The sequence below is a fragment of the Phoenix dactylifera genome, unplaced genomic scaffold (assembly GCF_009389715.1).
Source record: "Phoenix dactylifera cultivar Barhee BC4 unplaced genomic scaffold, palm_55x_up_171113_PBpolish2nd_filt_p 000143F, whole genome shotgun sequence".
NCBI classification, from domain to species: Eukaryota; Viridiplantae; Streptophyta; class Magnoliopsida; order Arecales; family Arecaceae; genus Phoenix; species Phoenix dactylifera.
The window spans coordinates 605,046-622,889 of record NW_024067698.1 but is presented as its reverse complement, the minus strand read 5'-3'; the positions used below and the strand labels follow the sequence as shown (position 1 = coordinate 622,889).

Sequence of the window (17,844 nt, the reverse complement as noted above, 5' to 3'; positions counted from 1 at the left end):
AGGGGTGGAAAGGGTGGTTCCACCCGGGGCGCCACAAAGTGGACCCCCGGGAGCGGTCGACGATCTCCGATCCCCGAAGCGGACAATACTTTCTGAAGCAGAGCTCTGCCATTGAACTAGCGCGCACCCTACTTCGGTAGAGCTCCCACAGGCCCGCCGACCTGACACAAGACTCCTCGACTAAGGTTGAGGCGCCCCGGGGTCCGACCAGAGGGTCTCAAGCTCCCTCGGCCTCGAAAAAAACTGTAGATCGATAAAGCCTCCCCAGATCCTCTCAACTTCGGTGGGTGTCGTCGGGTCCGTGAGAAGCCCGAGCCCCCTCACAAGTCAAAATGACTCCGGAGGACGACGAGGAAGGGAAGCAACCTACCCCGCCATGTGAAACACAACTCCGAGAATGCAAGAGGTACATCCAACTCGATGCCCTCCTTGTCAAATTTTATCTACATACCGCTAATCATCTAACGTTGGAGTCCTATCTCGCCCCAAAGTCGGGCTACTCCAATGGGTCGGCTTAAGACCGATCTCCTAACTATATTATGCATGCTCCGTTCGACAAGTCTCCGCTCGTCAAGTCTCAACTTGAACAAAGTCTCCGTAAGTTAGGGCCCAACTCGGCCCCCATACGTAGACTCCGATGTCTAGCTGAGAAAGCGGTCCCGGCTGCAAGTGCACCAGCCGAACACAGATACTAAGGCGATCTTCAGAGATTCCAGCCTTACTCACTGAAATCCCGGCAGAGTCCGAGAGCAATAACTATGAAAACCTTCGGCGATAATTCGACTATTAGCCCGCGCTCCCTACAAAGGACCCGGAAGTCAAGTTCGGAAACCCGACTAGACTCCCCCGAATAGCGGCACGAACAGACCTAGCCCGGTCCTACTCGAAGGGCTAAGGCCCGACCTCAATGCCTTGGATTTTTCTAAAGGCCGAACGTGACGACTTTCGCGATTCTAAGATCCGAGTTATAGGACTTAGAAAATTTTCTGGAAACCTAAGCTCGGAGCTCCCTTTGCTCGGAATGACTAAGACCCGAGAAAGCTAAGGTATAACTCAGGAAAAGGGCAACTTCGTTAAGTGGCCCGAGAACTAAAATACAGAGTTAGAGGTCGTCGAGGCGGTTAGCTAAGACCCTAGCCTCATTCACGACAAGAAAGGGAAAGACGAGCACAAAATGACAAAAGTATTTTTTCATTGACAAAGGGCCGGAGGGCCAATTACAAAATTGGAAGTCGGCCATTCAAGAGCCGACCTCGGATACAATGAAAAAGAAAAAATACGCCAAGTCTTAAGCGGCGGCAGTAACATCCGCGGGGTCGTCCGTGGCGATGGCCTCAGGACCTTCAGCCGGCACAGGCTCGGGGTCTTCTCCAACTGGCTTAGCACTTCCCAAATCATGCCATCCCCCTTCCCGTTTCAAGTCAGCACCTTTCTTTCTCCCTGACTTGTCTTGCCCATGCTTCTTTAGCATCTCTATCAGGGAAGGATCCATCTTCTCCGCCTGTGCCTCCACAATCTCGCCCGCTGACATGAAAAAATACGCCAAGCCTTAAGCGGCGGCAGCTACATCCGGGGGATCGTCTGGCACTGTGATGACCTCGGGATCTTCAGTCGGCACAGGCTCGGGGTCGGGGGCAGGGGCCTCGGGTGCCGCCTCCGGGACGTCGACCGTCTCGGCCGCCGGTGCCGCCTCCGGGACACCCTCCGTCTCGGCCGCCCTCGTCGAAGGCTCGGCGGGGTCTTGTTCGTACAATCCTGCCTCGGATGTCAAAATGGCAGGAAGGTCTTCCATGTCGGACCCGTAGCCCGCGTCCATCCTCGGACGGACCGTCGAAAAGTCGTACTGGGGGCAGTACCGAATCACCTGCAGCCGGAAGTTCTCGAAACCCCGGAGAAACCCGTCGACCGTCTCCTCCTCTAACATGTCGCGGAACTCCTGCGACCCCTTGAAGAGCTCCACGGCATGATCAGCTCGCTCGAGTGCCCTCCTCTCTCAGGCCTCGAGCTGCTCGATTCGGAGGCGGGAAACCCCGTCCTCATACTTGAGGCCCGCAACCTCGGATTGGACCTCCCCCAGGCGCGCCTCCGAGGCGCGCAAGGCCGACCTGGTTAGGGCGTGAGCGGCCTTCTCCTCCTTGAGCCCCTCCGCCATAGCGAGGCGCTCGGCCTTGGTGGCCGCCCTCCGAGCCTCGGCCTCGGCCAACGCCGTCTCCAGCTCGGCGATCCTTTTCTTAGCCGGCTCCAACTGCCGGCTGACCCGCCGGGTCTCTTCTTGGCATCCCTGGGCGATGAACACCAGGGTGTCGAGCTCGTGAACATGCTGTAAAGAAAGAGACAAAATGATCATGAGTTAAAAACATACGGATTCACTAACAACTTTAAGGAAATCGAAAAAAGGACTTACCCGAGCGGTGTTGCAGTAAGCACTGTCAACGACCACCTCCAGCGGAATGTTCCGGAACTCGGCCCGGTCCGCTGGAAGCATCGCACGCCGAAGCACGGAGCGTGCGACCTCGGCGTTATGAATGGCCGAGCTCCCCTCGGGAATAGGGGAGTCCGGCTCGACTGACTCCTCCCGAGAAGCTCGGGAAGGGCCCGGCATGCCCGAGCCCGAGGTCCCGGAGCCGCTCGCTTCGGGGCCTCGAGTCGGCTCAGGTCCCGGGCGCTGCTGCCGGATCGTGGACGGCTCCCCCCGCTGGGCAATGGGGGCAGGGCAAGGAGGGGCTGATGGGCCCACGTGGCTGACGACCCGTGCCCGCCTCGGGTCGGCTGTGGAGGGCCCCGCCTCGGGGCCACTCGTCCCGGCCGACGTCGAGGCGCCGTCTGATCTCGCCCTTTTCCGAGGCTGAGGCATAGTTCCGCCGGCCTCGGCCTCTCGCCTCCTCAGGCGAGAAAAAAGCGATGTGTTGCTGGTCGGCATGAAGGGAATGTCTGAACAAAAATTTCACTAAGTGTCAGACCAGTAGCAGTGAAAACAAAGGACAAGGAAAGAAAGTAATATAACTACCCTTACCCTCGGGGCGCGCCGAGCTCAGACCCACGCTCGCCAGGGCGCCCTCCCGCAGGAGCTCGGTCAGGTCGTTGCCCCTCCCGAGGGCTCGCAGAGAGTCTAGGGTCCTCAGCTCCCTCCCCGACGGCTCGGAGAGCCTGTTGAGGGCCTTCAACCGAGGGTGTCCCTACCTCGGGTCGAACCCCCAAGGCGCCTCGGACGCCAGAAAGAAAAACTTCCCCTTCCACTCATGAATCGAGGAAGGGGCGCCTTGGAAGAGTGACATACCGTCCCGAAAGGCAAAGTATAGCCACCCTGCGTCCGCCGGGTTCTTCTTCAACAGAAAATACCGGCGGAAAAGACCCACTGAGATCGGGATCCCGTGCCCGAGGCACAGGGACAAGAACCCGATTATCGTCCTCCACGAGTTCGAAGCCAACTGCACCGGGATGAGCTGGTACTCGGCCAGCAGGTTGTTCACGAACTCGTGAACGGGAAACCGCAGACCAGCCCAGAGTGTCTCGCGGTAGACCGCGATCCGACCTGGGGCGGCTGCGTCACCCTGTCCTCCGGCCCCGCGGTTTCAAGGCGAAACCCGGGCCGGAAGAAGAAGCGGGAGCGGATCAACTCCAGCTCCTCCTCTGACAGGCTGGACCCTACCTCCTCCGGACCAAGACCCATTTTACAAGAGCGAAGTGAAATCGAAAACAGAGAATGAAAACTGGGGAAGGAAAAGGAAGGAGAACCCTAGCAGTTGCAGGGTAGGAACCTACTAGACATTGCCGGAAATCGCTCCGGGCACCGACGGCGAGGTTCGGTTGAAGAAGGAAGCAAGGGAGAAAGACAACAAAAATAAGAGGCAGCCAAATAAAACCTTTAGGGCAACCTCAAGGGGTTTATATAGACCCCCTCGGCGGTCCAGATCGGCAGGGTCGGTTCCCATCCCTCGATCGGATTGCGCCACGTGTTGACCTCGGAAACCGAGGCACCGTATTCACTCCGGATCAATAAATCGGGTACGAAATCGAAGCCCTGTCCCATCGGATCTTGGGGCCTCATTATGGGTCCGCAGAATCGAATCGCCTTGAACAACGAACGGACGGCACCTCCGCTCCCCTCATTTAATAAGGCCCTGGGGCACGTGGAGCCCCGACGTAGCCTTCACCTCGCCGGATCCATGATCCAGTAATACGAGATCGGAAGCGTCCGATCCTAGGTCATGCCGCGTGTCCGTTTTGAACCCCGTAACGGCACGCTCATTGATGAGCGGAGAATTCCGATTACGGGATCGAGGCGTCGCCTCGTCGAGCCCAAGGACCCTCATCATGAGTCCGCCGCACGAAGCGATCTTGGCGATCCAAGAGACGCCACCCCCGTTACACCCGCTCCGAGAAACGTAAAGACACGAGCTCCACCATAAGTTCGCTGAATAAAGCAACCTCGAAACGCCCAAGGGCGCGGGTCTCGCCATAAACACTCCGAGAAACACGAGGGCGCAGACGAGATTCGCCCCCCAACTTTAACGATAGACTTTACTTCCCACGTCCGAGCCCGCAAGCTGCTCGAACTCGGAAGTCGGGGGGTAGTGTTGGGGGAATAAGATTTTTCCCCCAAGTGACACAAATGCCCCCAAGAAGCCGCACAATCGCCGACCCTGAACAGCTGAAGTCGGCGTCCGACCTCGGAACGCCCGACCTCAAGACATCCGACCTCGAGACCTCCGACCTAGGAAAATCCTGACGCTCAAGGTCTACCTTTGTCAGCCACCTACTACGGCCGTACTCCTCCGAGGTCCAACTGAGGACCATGCCCTGCCACTGCTTCAGCATTTATTGCGCATGGCCGCTGTAACCCTCCGGTTCACTCTACAATTAATGTGGATCTCCGGCTTACTCCACCATTAATGCGGATCTCCGGCTTACTCCACTATTAATGCGGATCTCCGGCTTACTCCACCATTAATGCGGATCTCCGGCTTACTCCACAATTAATGCGCATGGCTCCTGACATCTACGGATCCTCGGCTCTCCACGGCAAGTTAGCCCAGCAGAGTCTGGTCAACCATGATAAGTCTCTGATCTCGGCCATACCTCCGACACCAATGCAATGATTCGCCTGGTAGCGTACTGGTTCGGGTCGTACGACGCCCTCACCGCCGACATCAGCACAATGATTCGCCTGACCGTGCGCCGACCTGAGCCACATGCCGAGCCGTACTATGGCCTCGCCCTGTTACATCACAGGTAAACCGACCCCCACCTATAAAAGGGAGCCTTAGCTTCTCAGGAGGGGGTTGGGAAATTCCGCGCCTTACAAGCACTGTTCATCTCCTCCTTACACTATCTGCCCCCTCCCTGACTTGAGCGTCGGAGGGCCGGCGCCGGAAAACCCGGCCACCGGTTTGTCTGCAGGCACCCAGACGGAGGACGCCGCCCGCTGACGGATCGCTGCCCCGCCGTGAGGATCCCCAGCTCCCTCTCTCCGGCCACCCCAGACGAAGGACGCCGCCCGCCGACTGGTCGCCGCCCCGCCGTGGTGACCCGCAGCTCTCTCTCCCTCGACCGAAGATTGCCCCCGGGTCCAATTTCCAGCAACAGTAATCATCTCTAAAATGCTCTTTGAGTGATTCCCAATTTGCGACCTAGCTTATTTAATGGCCTTGTGTGGTAACTCTCGGAGCCAAGGATCCGTATGCTTGTCAAAATCTTGGATGGATTCAAAACCTAATATAGTACTTCAAAGATATTGAGTTTTGAGGGTTATCAGTCAGCATGCATGGAATTATCAAGCTTTCTTAGCACGGTGCTGATGCTCCATGCTTTAAACTGCAAGGACGACACGATGCTCTTGGCATGGTACAAGCCCAAGGCAAGCATGACCATGTGATATGAGATAAATATGAATGTAACTTCGGTTTTTTTTTTTTTTTTTTTTTTTTTTTTTTTTTTTTTTTTTTTTTGTGATCCGCCTACTTTTCATAGCCCTTGAGTAGATACCTAATAATAGTAAGGTATCTACTTTTCATGCCTCTACTAGTGTTGGCTATAATAATATCTTGAAAAAAACTCAGTAAATATCCAAAAAGTTCTCCCATAACAGTGAACCACAATGATCAGCCACGCAAGAAGCCACCCAATCCGTTACCTTATTAGCCTCTCTAAATACATACTTTACTACATATGAAATATTGTTCATCTTAAGCCTCCAAATATCCATCATCAAAAGATAATTAGGTCAATGATGCTCTACTTCTGTAGAGATTTATGAAATAACTATCTTGGAACCCCCTTCAAATATAATATGGTTTGCTTGAAGGATGGTAATGGCATATAACAATCCTTCCCATGCCGCTCACAATTTAGCAGTGGCACCTTGGTTTTATAAAGAGAAAACCCAGCTATCGCTACAAATGCTAATTTGGAATCTCGAATGACAAAACCGCTCCTCCAATCTGGCCTCAATTTTTCTAAACCAAGTGAGACGCAAAATCTGTGCTGATGCGAAACTCCAAATTTTCTATCACCTAATAACCCCTCTAATGGCTTAGCCACATAAAGTCTGAGGCATGATGTAGAGCTCTCAATAAATGACAATAGAGCTCTTGTTGACATTCTCAAGTATTCAACTCTTTCTAGTTGTTGCCACAAATGCTAATTTGGAATCTCGAATGACAAAACCTACTCCACCAATCTGGCCTCAATTTTTCTAAACCAAGTGAGACGATGCGAAACCCCGGATTTTTCTATCACCTAATAACCCCTCTAATGGCTTAGCCACATAAAGTCCTGAGGCATGATGTAGAGCTCTCAATAAATGACAATAGAGCTCTCGTTGACATTCTCAAATATTCTCTTCTTTCTAGCTAGCTAGATATGATATGCAATATAGCATAAAACAACTGACCTCTGATCCACTTCCCTTCTCTAACTGCCTCCTTTTACCACTGAAGAAAACCTGTAGAATTCAGGGATGGATGGCAATAGACGGAAAGCTGACACATTGACTCCAAATCTGTGCTGCTCTGAGCCTAGCCACTCTAATGTACTCACATTAGTTGATTGGTCGAGGCCAAGATGGCTAAATAAATTTCCATGGGATGATAAAGTTCAAGCATGAGTCACTATTCAAAACTTGGAAGTCATGGGTCCATGGCGTGGTGTCGTCTTCTTGTGGGCTTGAACTTTGAGCCCAATACCATGAAAAGGTGCTGGGCCCAAAATAGACAAATTCGATGGGTGACAGGTTTTTGTTGACAAAACTTCTTAAGCATACATCAAATGCACCAGCTGTTCGTGCTGGAAATATCCTCAACTTTTTTGTTTCATTCAGGGACGGGAAACCCATCATGAGACAAAATGAACATTTGGTCATGCCCTGATAATAGCATCTCTGATCTCATTCATGTTCTAGTCGTAAAAAAGAAGAAAGTCGTAATATAAGATCTACTTAGAAGAAAATGTTAAAGGCCTGTTTTGAAAATTCCAGCAGAATTAGGCTGGATTTTCCTTAGAAATCAAGCACGTTAGCCTGTTTAGTATGTTTTCTTCTAAAGACCCATCCTAGTTTTGGTCTAAATCCTATCTATTAGCTTTAGGACTGAAAACGGGTTGGATTATATCTGATCATATTCATTTCCGTATCCAATTTGGATCGGATTTAGATACTATTTTTTTGGTTCGATCGAGACCCGGATAGTTAGTTCAAAATCTTTCGGATATAGATACGGATGCAAATACGCCTAATTTTTCCGAATTTGGATCCAGTGTATAATAAGAAAACAAGTTAAGTGATTAACCAAATCTAAACTAAAAGAATCCGAATATGGGATGACTATCATTTAAGACAGTAATCGGAATATAGAATCCACAATTTGAATAAAATCCTTCGAAGGTTCCGTCCGCTTTCTAGTTTCCACCCGACGATTGCAACCGGCGACGGCTGTGAGATGCCTTGGAGGCGCCATAAATCTCGTCTACTTTGGTGATAAGCAATCTTGAGTGATATATCCTTTATGAAATTATTAGTTTTTATTATTGATGAATGCTCGTTAAAATTATATTTTTAAATTAATTTTCTTTTGTGATTATGTCTTTATTGCTAGCTTTTATCATTGAATATTGCTCAAAATTTAATTAGTATCCAAAAAAAATCCGAATTTCAATAAAAAATATGGATATTGTTTAATATCCAATTCGTATTTGTGTCCGTATATAACAAATATGGACATGCATAATATTTGATTCATATCTGTATCCGTTTAGAATAAATATGGATATTAATTTTGATATCTAGTTAGTATCTATATCTGTGTCCATGTTCGTTTAAAAATATGGATACAAATATAGATGTACCAATATTCGATCTATATCTGATCCATTTTCAACCCTAATTAGCTCATTGAACTAATGAAAAAAAAAAAAAAAAAGACCTATGAAGATCTTTTTTTTCCCCATAGGATTTAGACTGAAGCAAGAGTGGATTGTTGTGGGCCTTATCTAAATAGATTGTATCATCCATAATTCTACAAAAAATTCTGCCGGATTTTCCAAACTTTCCCTAAATGTTCTTACTTTCAACTTGAAATTAAATATCGTTGTCCTCCTCCAATGACCTAGTCGCCTTCTTCTTCTACGGGCTGGCGATCTCATGGCCCACTATAACCATTCCTCTTCTTCTCCTGGGCAGGCAATCTCTTGGCCCACTTCACCCATTGTTAAGATGGGCCAACAAAATAGTAGCTTAGATTAGACTGGAAGTTTGGGCCAGCTTTTATTGTTTGCCCAGTAGCACAGTTTGTCCCGGCTGTATTCGTATAACCTATTGGAGTTACTTGTCCTAAGTTTAAATGGGCATCCAAAGAAAAGAGGAAGCCGATATCTAACTACCCTATATCCTTTCTCTATCTTGGAAATATTGTGTTATAAATTTTTCCAATCTTGATGCAGGAGCATGCGCATCAAGTTAGGTTTGATTTTTGTTCGTTTTATCAATCGAGTTCTTAATTGAGTTGCAGTTTGCTGAATTGTGTCTTTTAATTGGGTCCATGTAATTGATTGCCAAGTGATATCAAGAGGTTCATGTCATGTAGTGTGAAAAAAGGACTTGGTCCACTCCTACTTTGATTAAAAATCTTACTTGGTCCCTTGACTTAATCAAATCCTACTTTGGTTAGGAGTCATTTAGCCCTTAGTATTTAAGTTTAGTCATGAGTCTAAATTTGAGTTTTGTCATAACATTAATTTCCTATTTTGTTCCAACGTTCCATCTATTTAAAGGGTGGACGTTGAAGAATAAAGACAGAATTAATTTTGGTTTTAATTGCTCTTGAGATTGAGAGGCGTGAGACTTCTTCCTCCTTTGGTGAGACTCCAAAGGTTTCTTTCTTCCTCGGTGAGACGCCGGAAAATCCTTGAGTTTAGAATAGAGGTGAGACTCTTCTATTCAGCCCATAGTTATCTTATTACTATCAAAACCACATCACTGTCCAGTGTTTCTTCTTTCACCCACCAACCTTCATCATGCCATAGCTTTAATCCCTTAAATGCCCAATATCACAAAGTCCTTTAAGTTTTAAATCTAAATTGCAGGCCTAATCCCTTTCTCTCACATCCTAACTTAAATTAACTTTGGGTCCAACCAATTTTAGTCATCATCCACAAATATTCAGCAGCCCCCACCCCCATTCTGCCCCAAATCTTCTGCATCCTTTCAGTTAAGGGATTAAAATATTAGTCAAGGATTTTTGACAAGTTTCCTCTTCTGCATGACAGCAAAGGATCTCTGACTGATTCCCCTTTTGTATGATATAAATCAAAGGATTTGTGGTAGCTTTTTTCTCTTATATCTCACCAATCATGGATATTCTTGTAATAGCACTCTCTCTTTTTGTGACTACACTCATAAATCATGGGAATTTTGAATTCTTTTTCTATTTTATATAGACCCAATGTGCACAAGTATGTAAAGTGATGATAATTAGCAATACAATGCACCAAATTTAACACTTTTTTTTTTTTGGTTCCAGAAGAGCGGGTGAACCACCTGCCGAGTGCAATAATAGAGAAGTTAGTACGTCAGCTTTATTAACTTTTCGGCCTTTCTTTGGGCTTATCGGTGGTGCACCTAGAAAGGGACCATTTCGTGCCTCTCAAATCTCAATATGGCATTTGTTGTGGGCTATAGCTGCTTGTGATCTCAAATAGTTGCAACAAAAGCTCATCCAAGGCTTGCAGCTTTCATGCATGGATACAACTCATATGGATGATAGTACGGTCACCATCATCAATAATTTCTGAGAGCTTTGGAATTTATACTCCACCTAGCTCAAAGGCCACATCGATGGCGTTTGGGGGACGTCAAGAATCTCCAGCTCCCACCGTCGCGAGTGCACGGGCTCCTCTCGGCGCATGGAATCCGACAAGAGTCGACGTAGACGTGATACCAATCACTTTGGACGAATGCTGCAGGGAGTCGCTCTTCATATCCTTCCGTAACGGAGTGCACTTTTGTGAAAGGTGGTAGTGGCGGCAGCGGCCCCCTTCAACCACTGGTTATTAAGAGGTTTGATGCATCACCTGCTTTATTGGCTGTTACTATGCGTATTTATACCATCTTTAAATCTTGTACACGGATGTTGGTGACGGAGGCCACTCAGACGATCCGATCGGATACATCTTTGATAGCTCGGGATAGCTGGGGCTCCACATCTGCTCGTGGAGCACTCCGATTGGTGTTTTTCACCTAGGAACCTCCACCCTTGAGTTTCCTCAAGGTCAACTTCGATGGATGCGTCCTGCAGGACGGTAGATGGGGCAGGGCAGGCTTTATGGTCAGGGGCTCCGATTTCAGGGTGCGGCTGGGGGCGGCCACTTATCTGATACATCGGTGCCAAGGATAGAGCTGAGAGCGGCCTAGTCTGACTTGTGTTATGTTCGGCGTGCCTTGCAGGAGAGAGACGTCCTCTTGGAGGGTGACTCGGCGACAGTGATTGAGTAGATCCTGCAGATTTCAGATGGAGTCGGCGACTACCATCCACTTTTAAGAGATATTCGGACTACGGTTCACGATGGATTGGTGCTTACGTATTTCGAGAGGCCAATGGAACGGCGGACTGGGTAGCATCTTTTGTTGCTAACCATTCGGAGGACCACCTATAGGAGGGTGAGACGAAGTTGCTGACGACTCTCTGTGATATGCTGTTTTTTAATTTTTTTTGATTGTATTCGTACATGTTATGTATGGCACTTACGTTTTAGTATTAAAAAAAAAAGGAAAAAAACTTGTACCCCAAGTACCTTTCTATGTAGGTTATCAAAACTGCATCCAATTGTGGCAAAAATCTGGTGTTCTATTTTTCTTTTTTTTCTAATTTATTATATTTTGTCAGCGCTTCCTCAATTTTGTGATGGCTAATTAGAGATTATTTTACAACTTTTTTTTATTATCCAATATTTATTCAAATATTGTTCATCCATTGTATCACCATTAAGTTCAGCGGTCCAATATGGTAGCCAAAAATTGATACAGAATACAATGGTCATACATGGTGTGTGATCTTTAGCATTTTCTAACCATTATTTCATGCAGACCTGATTATATATAAATTATGATAGTTATATATGTATGTACGTGCGCGCGCGCGCGTGCGTGTATAGTTTGAACGGGTATTGAGCAACTAAACTTATAAAACTTGACTAACCTGATTAATTCCAATCTGATTATATATTTATATATCTTGCATCACATCACCATCCATTGCCGTGGAGTTGATATTATGTAACGATGAATGCTGGGTGGTGGCAGTTGGCTGTTGTATTTTGTTATCGCTCTTAATGGAATCGATGACACGAGAACTAATTAAATGGTAGTTTGGCAAGAGATTTTTACGCATTCCAATCAATCATAAACACTAGCATTGAAACTAATTCACAACGTCATATCAAGCTAACATCACACAAGTCCTGCCAAATTAAAAGGCTTATTTGTATGATGAAACACCCCATATCCACGTGGCACTGGTACCTCCTCAAATGAGACAAAAATAGGATGCATAGTTGATTTCAGGGTTCGTTTGGTCCATCGAAGCTTTTTTTTTTTTTCCTAAAAATATAATTTTTGGAAAATATATTTCTAGAAAAAGAATACCTAAAAAAATTCTTTTGGCATGTTTGGTTGACCGTAAAAAAGTGACAGACTTTCCGAGTGCTTATATTTGGTTAGCTATCCACTTTCTTATAAAAATTATGTATAATTTTTATTATATCTTTAATAAAAATTAGGCCTTTAATGCCTTTTTAAAGCTAAAGGATTTTTTTAAGAAAAAATAAAAATAGGGTGATTTTCAATTCATATAAAAGTAATTTTTCTATATTTCTCATAGGAAAGACTTTTTCATAAAATGTGTGAATTATATTTCCATGAAAATACAACTTTTTCATCTCTCTCATTTGAAAACTCCAACTAAATAAGAAATATTTTATTATTTTTTCGTTGACCATACTTTCTTTCCTTCTTTTTTCACGAACCAACGAGCCCTTAAGATTTTTTGAGACGACAGTAAGTCTACAATATATTTACAAACTTAAATGTCTAATTATTTAAGGGACTTATTAAACCAAAAATGTAAGTGATAATTTGCTTAATATATGGTCCTAAAAGTTTAAATTAGGAGTTTAATTCAACTAACGGTTGCAGAGTATCCACCATCCATTCGAGGGCTAAAAGCTGCCACATCCTTCAACCATAAATATGGGGCAAGAATAAATAAACAACATATTCACACATGTTGGCTACGTGTCATTTTGTAATTTGTACGTAGCAGACACCTTGATTCCCGTTCCCAAAACACAACTAGTAGCCCCCTGCATGATTTGTACGTACACGTTTCTGCAATCTGATTTCGAAGACCGAATGGCTAAGATATTGGCCTGCGATACATAGTCCATCAGTTACGATCACCTTCGTCTGGAATGCCATATCCTGGTGATACTATATCCCCGTTTTGGTGCTTTAGTAAGTTCCCCTATTCTTTACAGGAAGAATAGCATATACACGCACATCTTTCTAACTATACTATTCCCTGCACCAACCCCACCATCACGGCCACGACTCCGTCACGCACACCCACCGGCGGCGAACCCAATCCTCGACCTCGCCACATCGTACGCTACCCGAAACGTCTGCTGCTGCCTGTTCCCGATGATCGCCACCCTCTCGGACGGCGCAAAAGCCAGGCACGTAGTACCGCTATCCACATCGATCATCACATTCCTCGTGGGCAGCTTCAACGTCGCACCGCCTTGGAACACCATATCCACCTCCGGCGCCACCAGCCCCTTTGCACTGCCCTTGTAGCACGTGTCCAATATCGAGTACGCCGGCGCCCGCGCACGCCCCCTAAGCGCCGCCACCACCGCCTTGCTCAACGCCGAGTAGACGTCGGGCGGTATCCGAGTAATCACAGTCCCCGAATCGATGATCGTCGGCATCTCGGTGTACGCCGACGGCGCCACCGCAATCCCCTTCCCTCCGACCGTGATGCCCGTAAGCCTGACGAAGTACAAAGAGGCATCCGACGAGCTCGAGACCATCGGGGTGTATTCATACCGCGCGGGGGGGTATGACCCGAGGGACAGATATCCGGTGGACGCCGTGGTCGGCAAGCAGTAGGAGAAGGCGTTGCCGAACTTTGGTGCTAGCTGGGATAGCAGGGATAACTTGTTGCGTGCGAGGCCGATGAGGCCGGCCGATCTGCCGAAGAGGCCCTCGTTGTCCTGGCCGCAGCCATAGACGAAGCTGGGGAAGACTCCGCCGGGGCCGAGGGAGAGGGAGTCCCTGCTGAGGTAGCCGACGGAGTAGGAGCTGTCGCCGTAGCTGGCCTGGTAGATGCAGACGTTGGACGCGGAGCAAGCGGAGGGGTTGAGGGTGGCGGACTCGAGGCCGTCGCACTCGGGGGCGGAGCAGGAGACGGGGCGGTAGGTGGCGGAGGTAGTGGGGTCGAAGATGGAGCCGACCTGCTCGTGGCAGGAGACGCGGCAGGGGGAGCACTGGAGCCAGGTGAGAGAAGATCCTGTGTCGACGAGCATGACGTAGGAGGTGGAGGGGGAGCCGAGGCCGATGCGGGTGATGTAGTTGCCGACGCCGATGGACATGCCGGAGCCGAGGGGGACGCTGGCGGCGTCAGGGTTGAGGAGGGGGGATTTCGGCCTGGGGGCGGCTTTGGTCAGCCGGGCGGCGAGGAATTCCACGCGGGAGTCGTCGTGGGAGAGGACGGTGGAGAAGGGGAGGTGGTGGAGGGTGGCGGGGGAGCAGGGGCTCCGCGGGTGGTGGAGAACGAGGTGGAGGCCGGAGCCGTTGAGATGGTGGTTGTGGTGGTGGTCCACTGTAACGCAAAGACAGCCCGTGGTAAGTTGGTTAATTAGGTGGAGTCTAAATGCGATGTGAATGAGTACAGCTGAGGCTGGGAAGTTGGTTTGGAAGTAAATGCACCCACCACGTTAAGAGGTTGTTGGAGCTAACTATAGAGTCATGCTATGAATTATGAATATAAGGACACAATGATGCATGATTCATGAGTATGCTTCCTATAATTTCTCATAAATTTTTCTAAAAGAATATTATATATATATATTCATTTAGATTTTATATAGTAGATCTGTATGTAGGTCTCTCTGCATTTTTCTAAGAAATATATATATATATATAGAGAGAGAGAGAGAGAGAGAGGGGTAAACTAGAATTTGATTGATTCAATTTTAGCTAGATCCTACCAATCTTGATCAAACGACAAGGGTCCAATTTTAATGATCTAAGCTGTTGAATATCTTCTAAATTGTTTATGTATCAAAATGATTATATTACTTTATGTATATCTAGTGATAAAACATAAATAACAAAAATGATGTATATCTTTTTAACCAGTCGATATATAAGCGAAGAATTTCTAAATTATATGATTCTAAAATATAAATAACTTAAAAATTGTAGAACACATCCAACAGCTTCGATATCAATATCAAACCTCTATCATCCAATTATGATTGGTTGAAGCTAACCTAGAATCCAATCGACCATCCTCTAGTTCGCTACATATATTATGTATGTAAATATTTATGTAAGTGTTTTTGTTTTGACGGTGAGCTTGTTTAGCAGCGTGAGCACTGCTATCGCAACGTATAAATTGGCAAATCTCAATTATTAGGCTTCACAATGCAAATGTAAATTTTGCTTACAAAGGGCGAGCTACTTTAGCCACAGGGTAGTATGGAAGATTTGTCAAGTTGCATGCTATCATATCATATTCAATTTTACCTTACATGGCTGGGCTTTTAATTTGTGACTTCCAAGTGGCTAGATTGTGGGACTCCGACCAATTTAACTTTGTTCTGGCCAGTCTTTCAAGCTAGGCGCAGTTATAGGTCTGAAATTACTGCGTCCAGGCTTCCCCCATTGATAGCCCAATGATTCATACCGTGCAAGTAAATAGCTCGAGTCTGAAGAGGGAATAATCTCTTTTAACATGATAAGCTTACTTTATGTCAAGTCTTTGATGGCTTCCTGACCAAGCACCAGATTGCCAACTCCTGCTGACTTTGCATCTAAACAATAAAAAAAAAACCTAAAGATTTTCTCAAGATTTTTTTTTTTCCAAAAAGAAAGCCACCAATTTTCCCAATAAAAAAAAGGATATGATTTTTTTTCTTACGTTGTGAATATTTTTTGATTTTCAAAAATACTACCTAAGATCCTTTCTAGCAGTGAAAATCTAATAAAATATTTTAATTGCTTCATCAAAATTTGGTCAATCCAAGAACCCAGATGTAGTCTTTGAGATGATGATGTTTAAGTTGCTGCTGAGGTTACCCATTGTTTTAAGCTTTCTTTTTCCTTTTCCAACAAAGTCCACCTTTATTTAAAGTTTATCAAATAGTGGCATATTTTTTTTTTTGATTTAATTAAAAATATATATAAAAGACTCCGTTTTTATTATATTATCAAAGGCAGATCAGAACTCTTAAACAGAGGTTAAAGAGAAGCTGGGTCACAAAAATCTCAGCTAAACCAGCTAAAATCTCATTCTTTTATAAATAAGCCAGCCAAGTATATATATATATAGAGCTTAAAGAGAACAAAAATACAAGAGACAGAGGATGAAACGGATATCAAAGAAAAATTCAGCTCCTTGTTTCAGTATCTTATAAAAAGAGACATAATTAATTCAGAAACATCAGGATATCAGAAGCATAAGATGGAGACGATTACTCTGGAATTTGGAAGAGCATGAGCTGCGGGGAACATCTCTAAGAGAAGATGCTGTTGCGAGGAGAAAAGAGAGAGCAAGAAAGAGAAGCAGCCCCATCTCCACTAGAACTTTGGAGGTGCTCTACTAGTGAGGCATTGTGAGCTCTTTATATAGAGATTCCAAGAGAGCACGGTGCACCCTCTTCGGGTGGGAACCTCAGGATAGCTTTCAGCTCTTCAAATGAATGGTGGCTGCCCCAATATATTGCTGAATATTTATTAGGATGGTGACACCTTATCAAGTTATCATAGCTTTTAACGGCTGGAAAAAGAAGACTTTAGAAAAGCCCACAAATTGATTCCTCCAACATCCCCCCTCCCCCAACTTATCGACGGCTCAGCTACTAAACGCTCTCAATTATTAAAACAAATAAATGCAACCATCTACCTCCTTTCTCTCTCTCGCTCGCTCTCTAAATACGTATCATACCTATGCGCAATGGTCCATCTTGGTCCAACTTGCTCTTGCATGGACATCAAGTTCACCTTATAACCAACACAAGTAAATTTCAAAATAAAGTCATAGGCCCTAATTTTGAGTTTCGAACCTTTGCAGTATGCATTTTGCATAGCACAGAGCAGTATGAGTCTGGATAGCTGCTACATCATCCATTTCTGAGATAAATATCTCTTATTTATCTTGGAAAACTAAATAGATTCTATGTTGGCACGATATAAGATGCGAGAGAGAAAAAAGAAAGCTGATTGTTTCTAAAATGGATGACATGAGAACTGTCTAAACTTGCACCGTCTTTTATGGTGCAAAACACATCTTTGGTCTCTAAATTTTAGAGATGCATAGGGCAACTATTACAACCACTTATTAGGCGGGGAGGTGTGACCACTGTGGTGCTGATGAGTACCCTAGTACAATCTTTTAATTTTTTTTAGGTGTATTGATACTCGACATGTATGACACATCCGCTTCAGCAAAAATATATATATATATATATATATATATATATATTCAAGTACATTTTATGTACTACATAACTAAAAAAGCATGCATCAACATCATCATAATTAGTTATCAGCACAATACAGTTATGAAATGGAGCCCCACGGCATGCATCTATAGCTGTGGCATATCATAATTTTAACAAAATATGTGGTTAATGTTCATCAAAACAAGTGGATCATATGGCTAATCAATAGGAAAGCGAAGGGCCACCTACCATGTGATATGTTGGCACAACCAGACACCGGTGGACGCCACACACTAATGTCTGAAGTGATGATGAAACATTTGTAGACAAATAATGGACAAGGATTGATAATGAGGTAAAGGGTTGTCCAAAATTCACGACAAAATGTAAGCATTCTCGATCATTTTAGACAAAGCAGTCGGCAAATTTGGAAGTGCAAGGATTGATAATGAGTCGATACTTCACGCAATTTGGAAGTGCTTAAAATTTGAACCGTCTGCAATTTATATCTGCAAACTAAATCTGTTTATTACTGTTGCTCTTCGCGTGATCTTCTTCCTGATTGCTTGCTTGCTTGTTTATAATTCACCACCTTGAATGGGTTGGTCCCAGAAGCTGACTAGGTTTTGA

The 17,844-nt window shown here is 45.7% G+C and overlaps 1 protein-coding gene across 1 annotated transcript; it reads right to left on the bottom strand.

Moving 5' to 3' along the window:
• Positions 1-12,706: 12,706 nt before the first annotated feature.
• Positions 12,707-16,458, bottom strand: LOC103711981 (aspartyl protease family protein At5g10770-like). The gene is made up of 2 exons (XM_008798335.4): positions 16,250-16,458; positions 12,707-14,369 (listed from the first exon to the last, which is right to left on the bottom strand). Exons 1-2 carry the CDS (start codon positions 16,344-16,346, stop codon positions 13,102-13,104), a joined length of 1,365 nt encoding a protein of 454 aa, XP_008796557.1. The 5' UTR covers positions 16,347-16,458; the 3' UTR covers positions 12,707-13,101.
• Between the last annotated feature and the right edge of the window lie 1,386 nt (positions 16,459-17,844).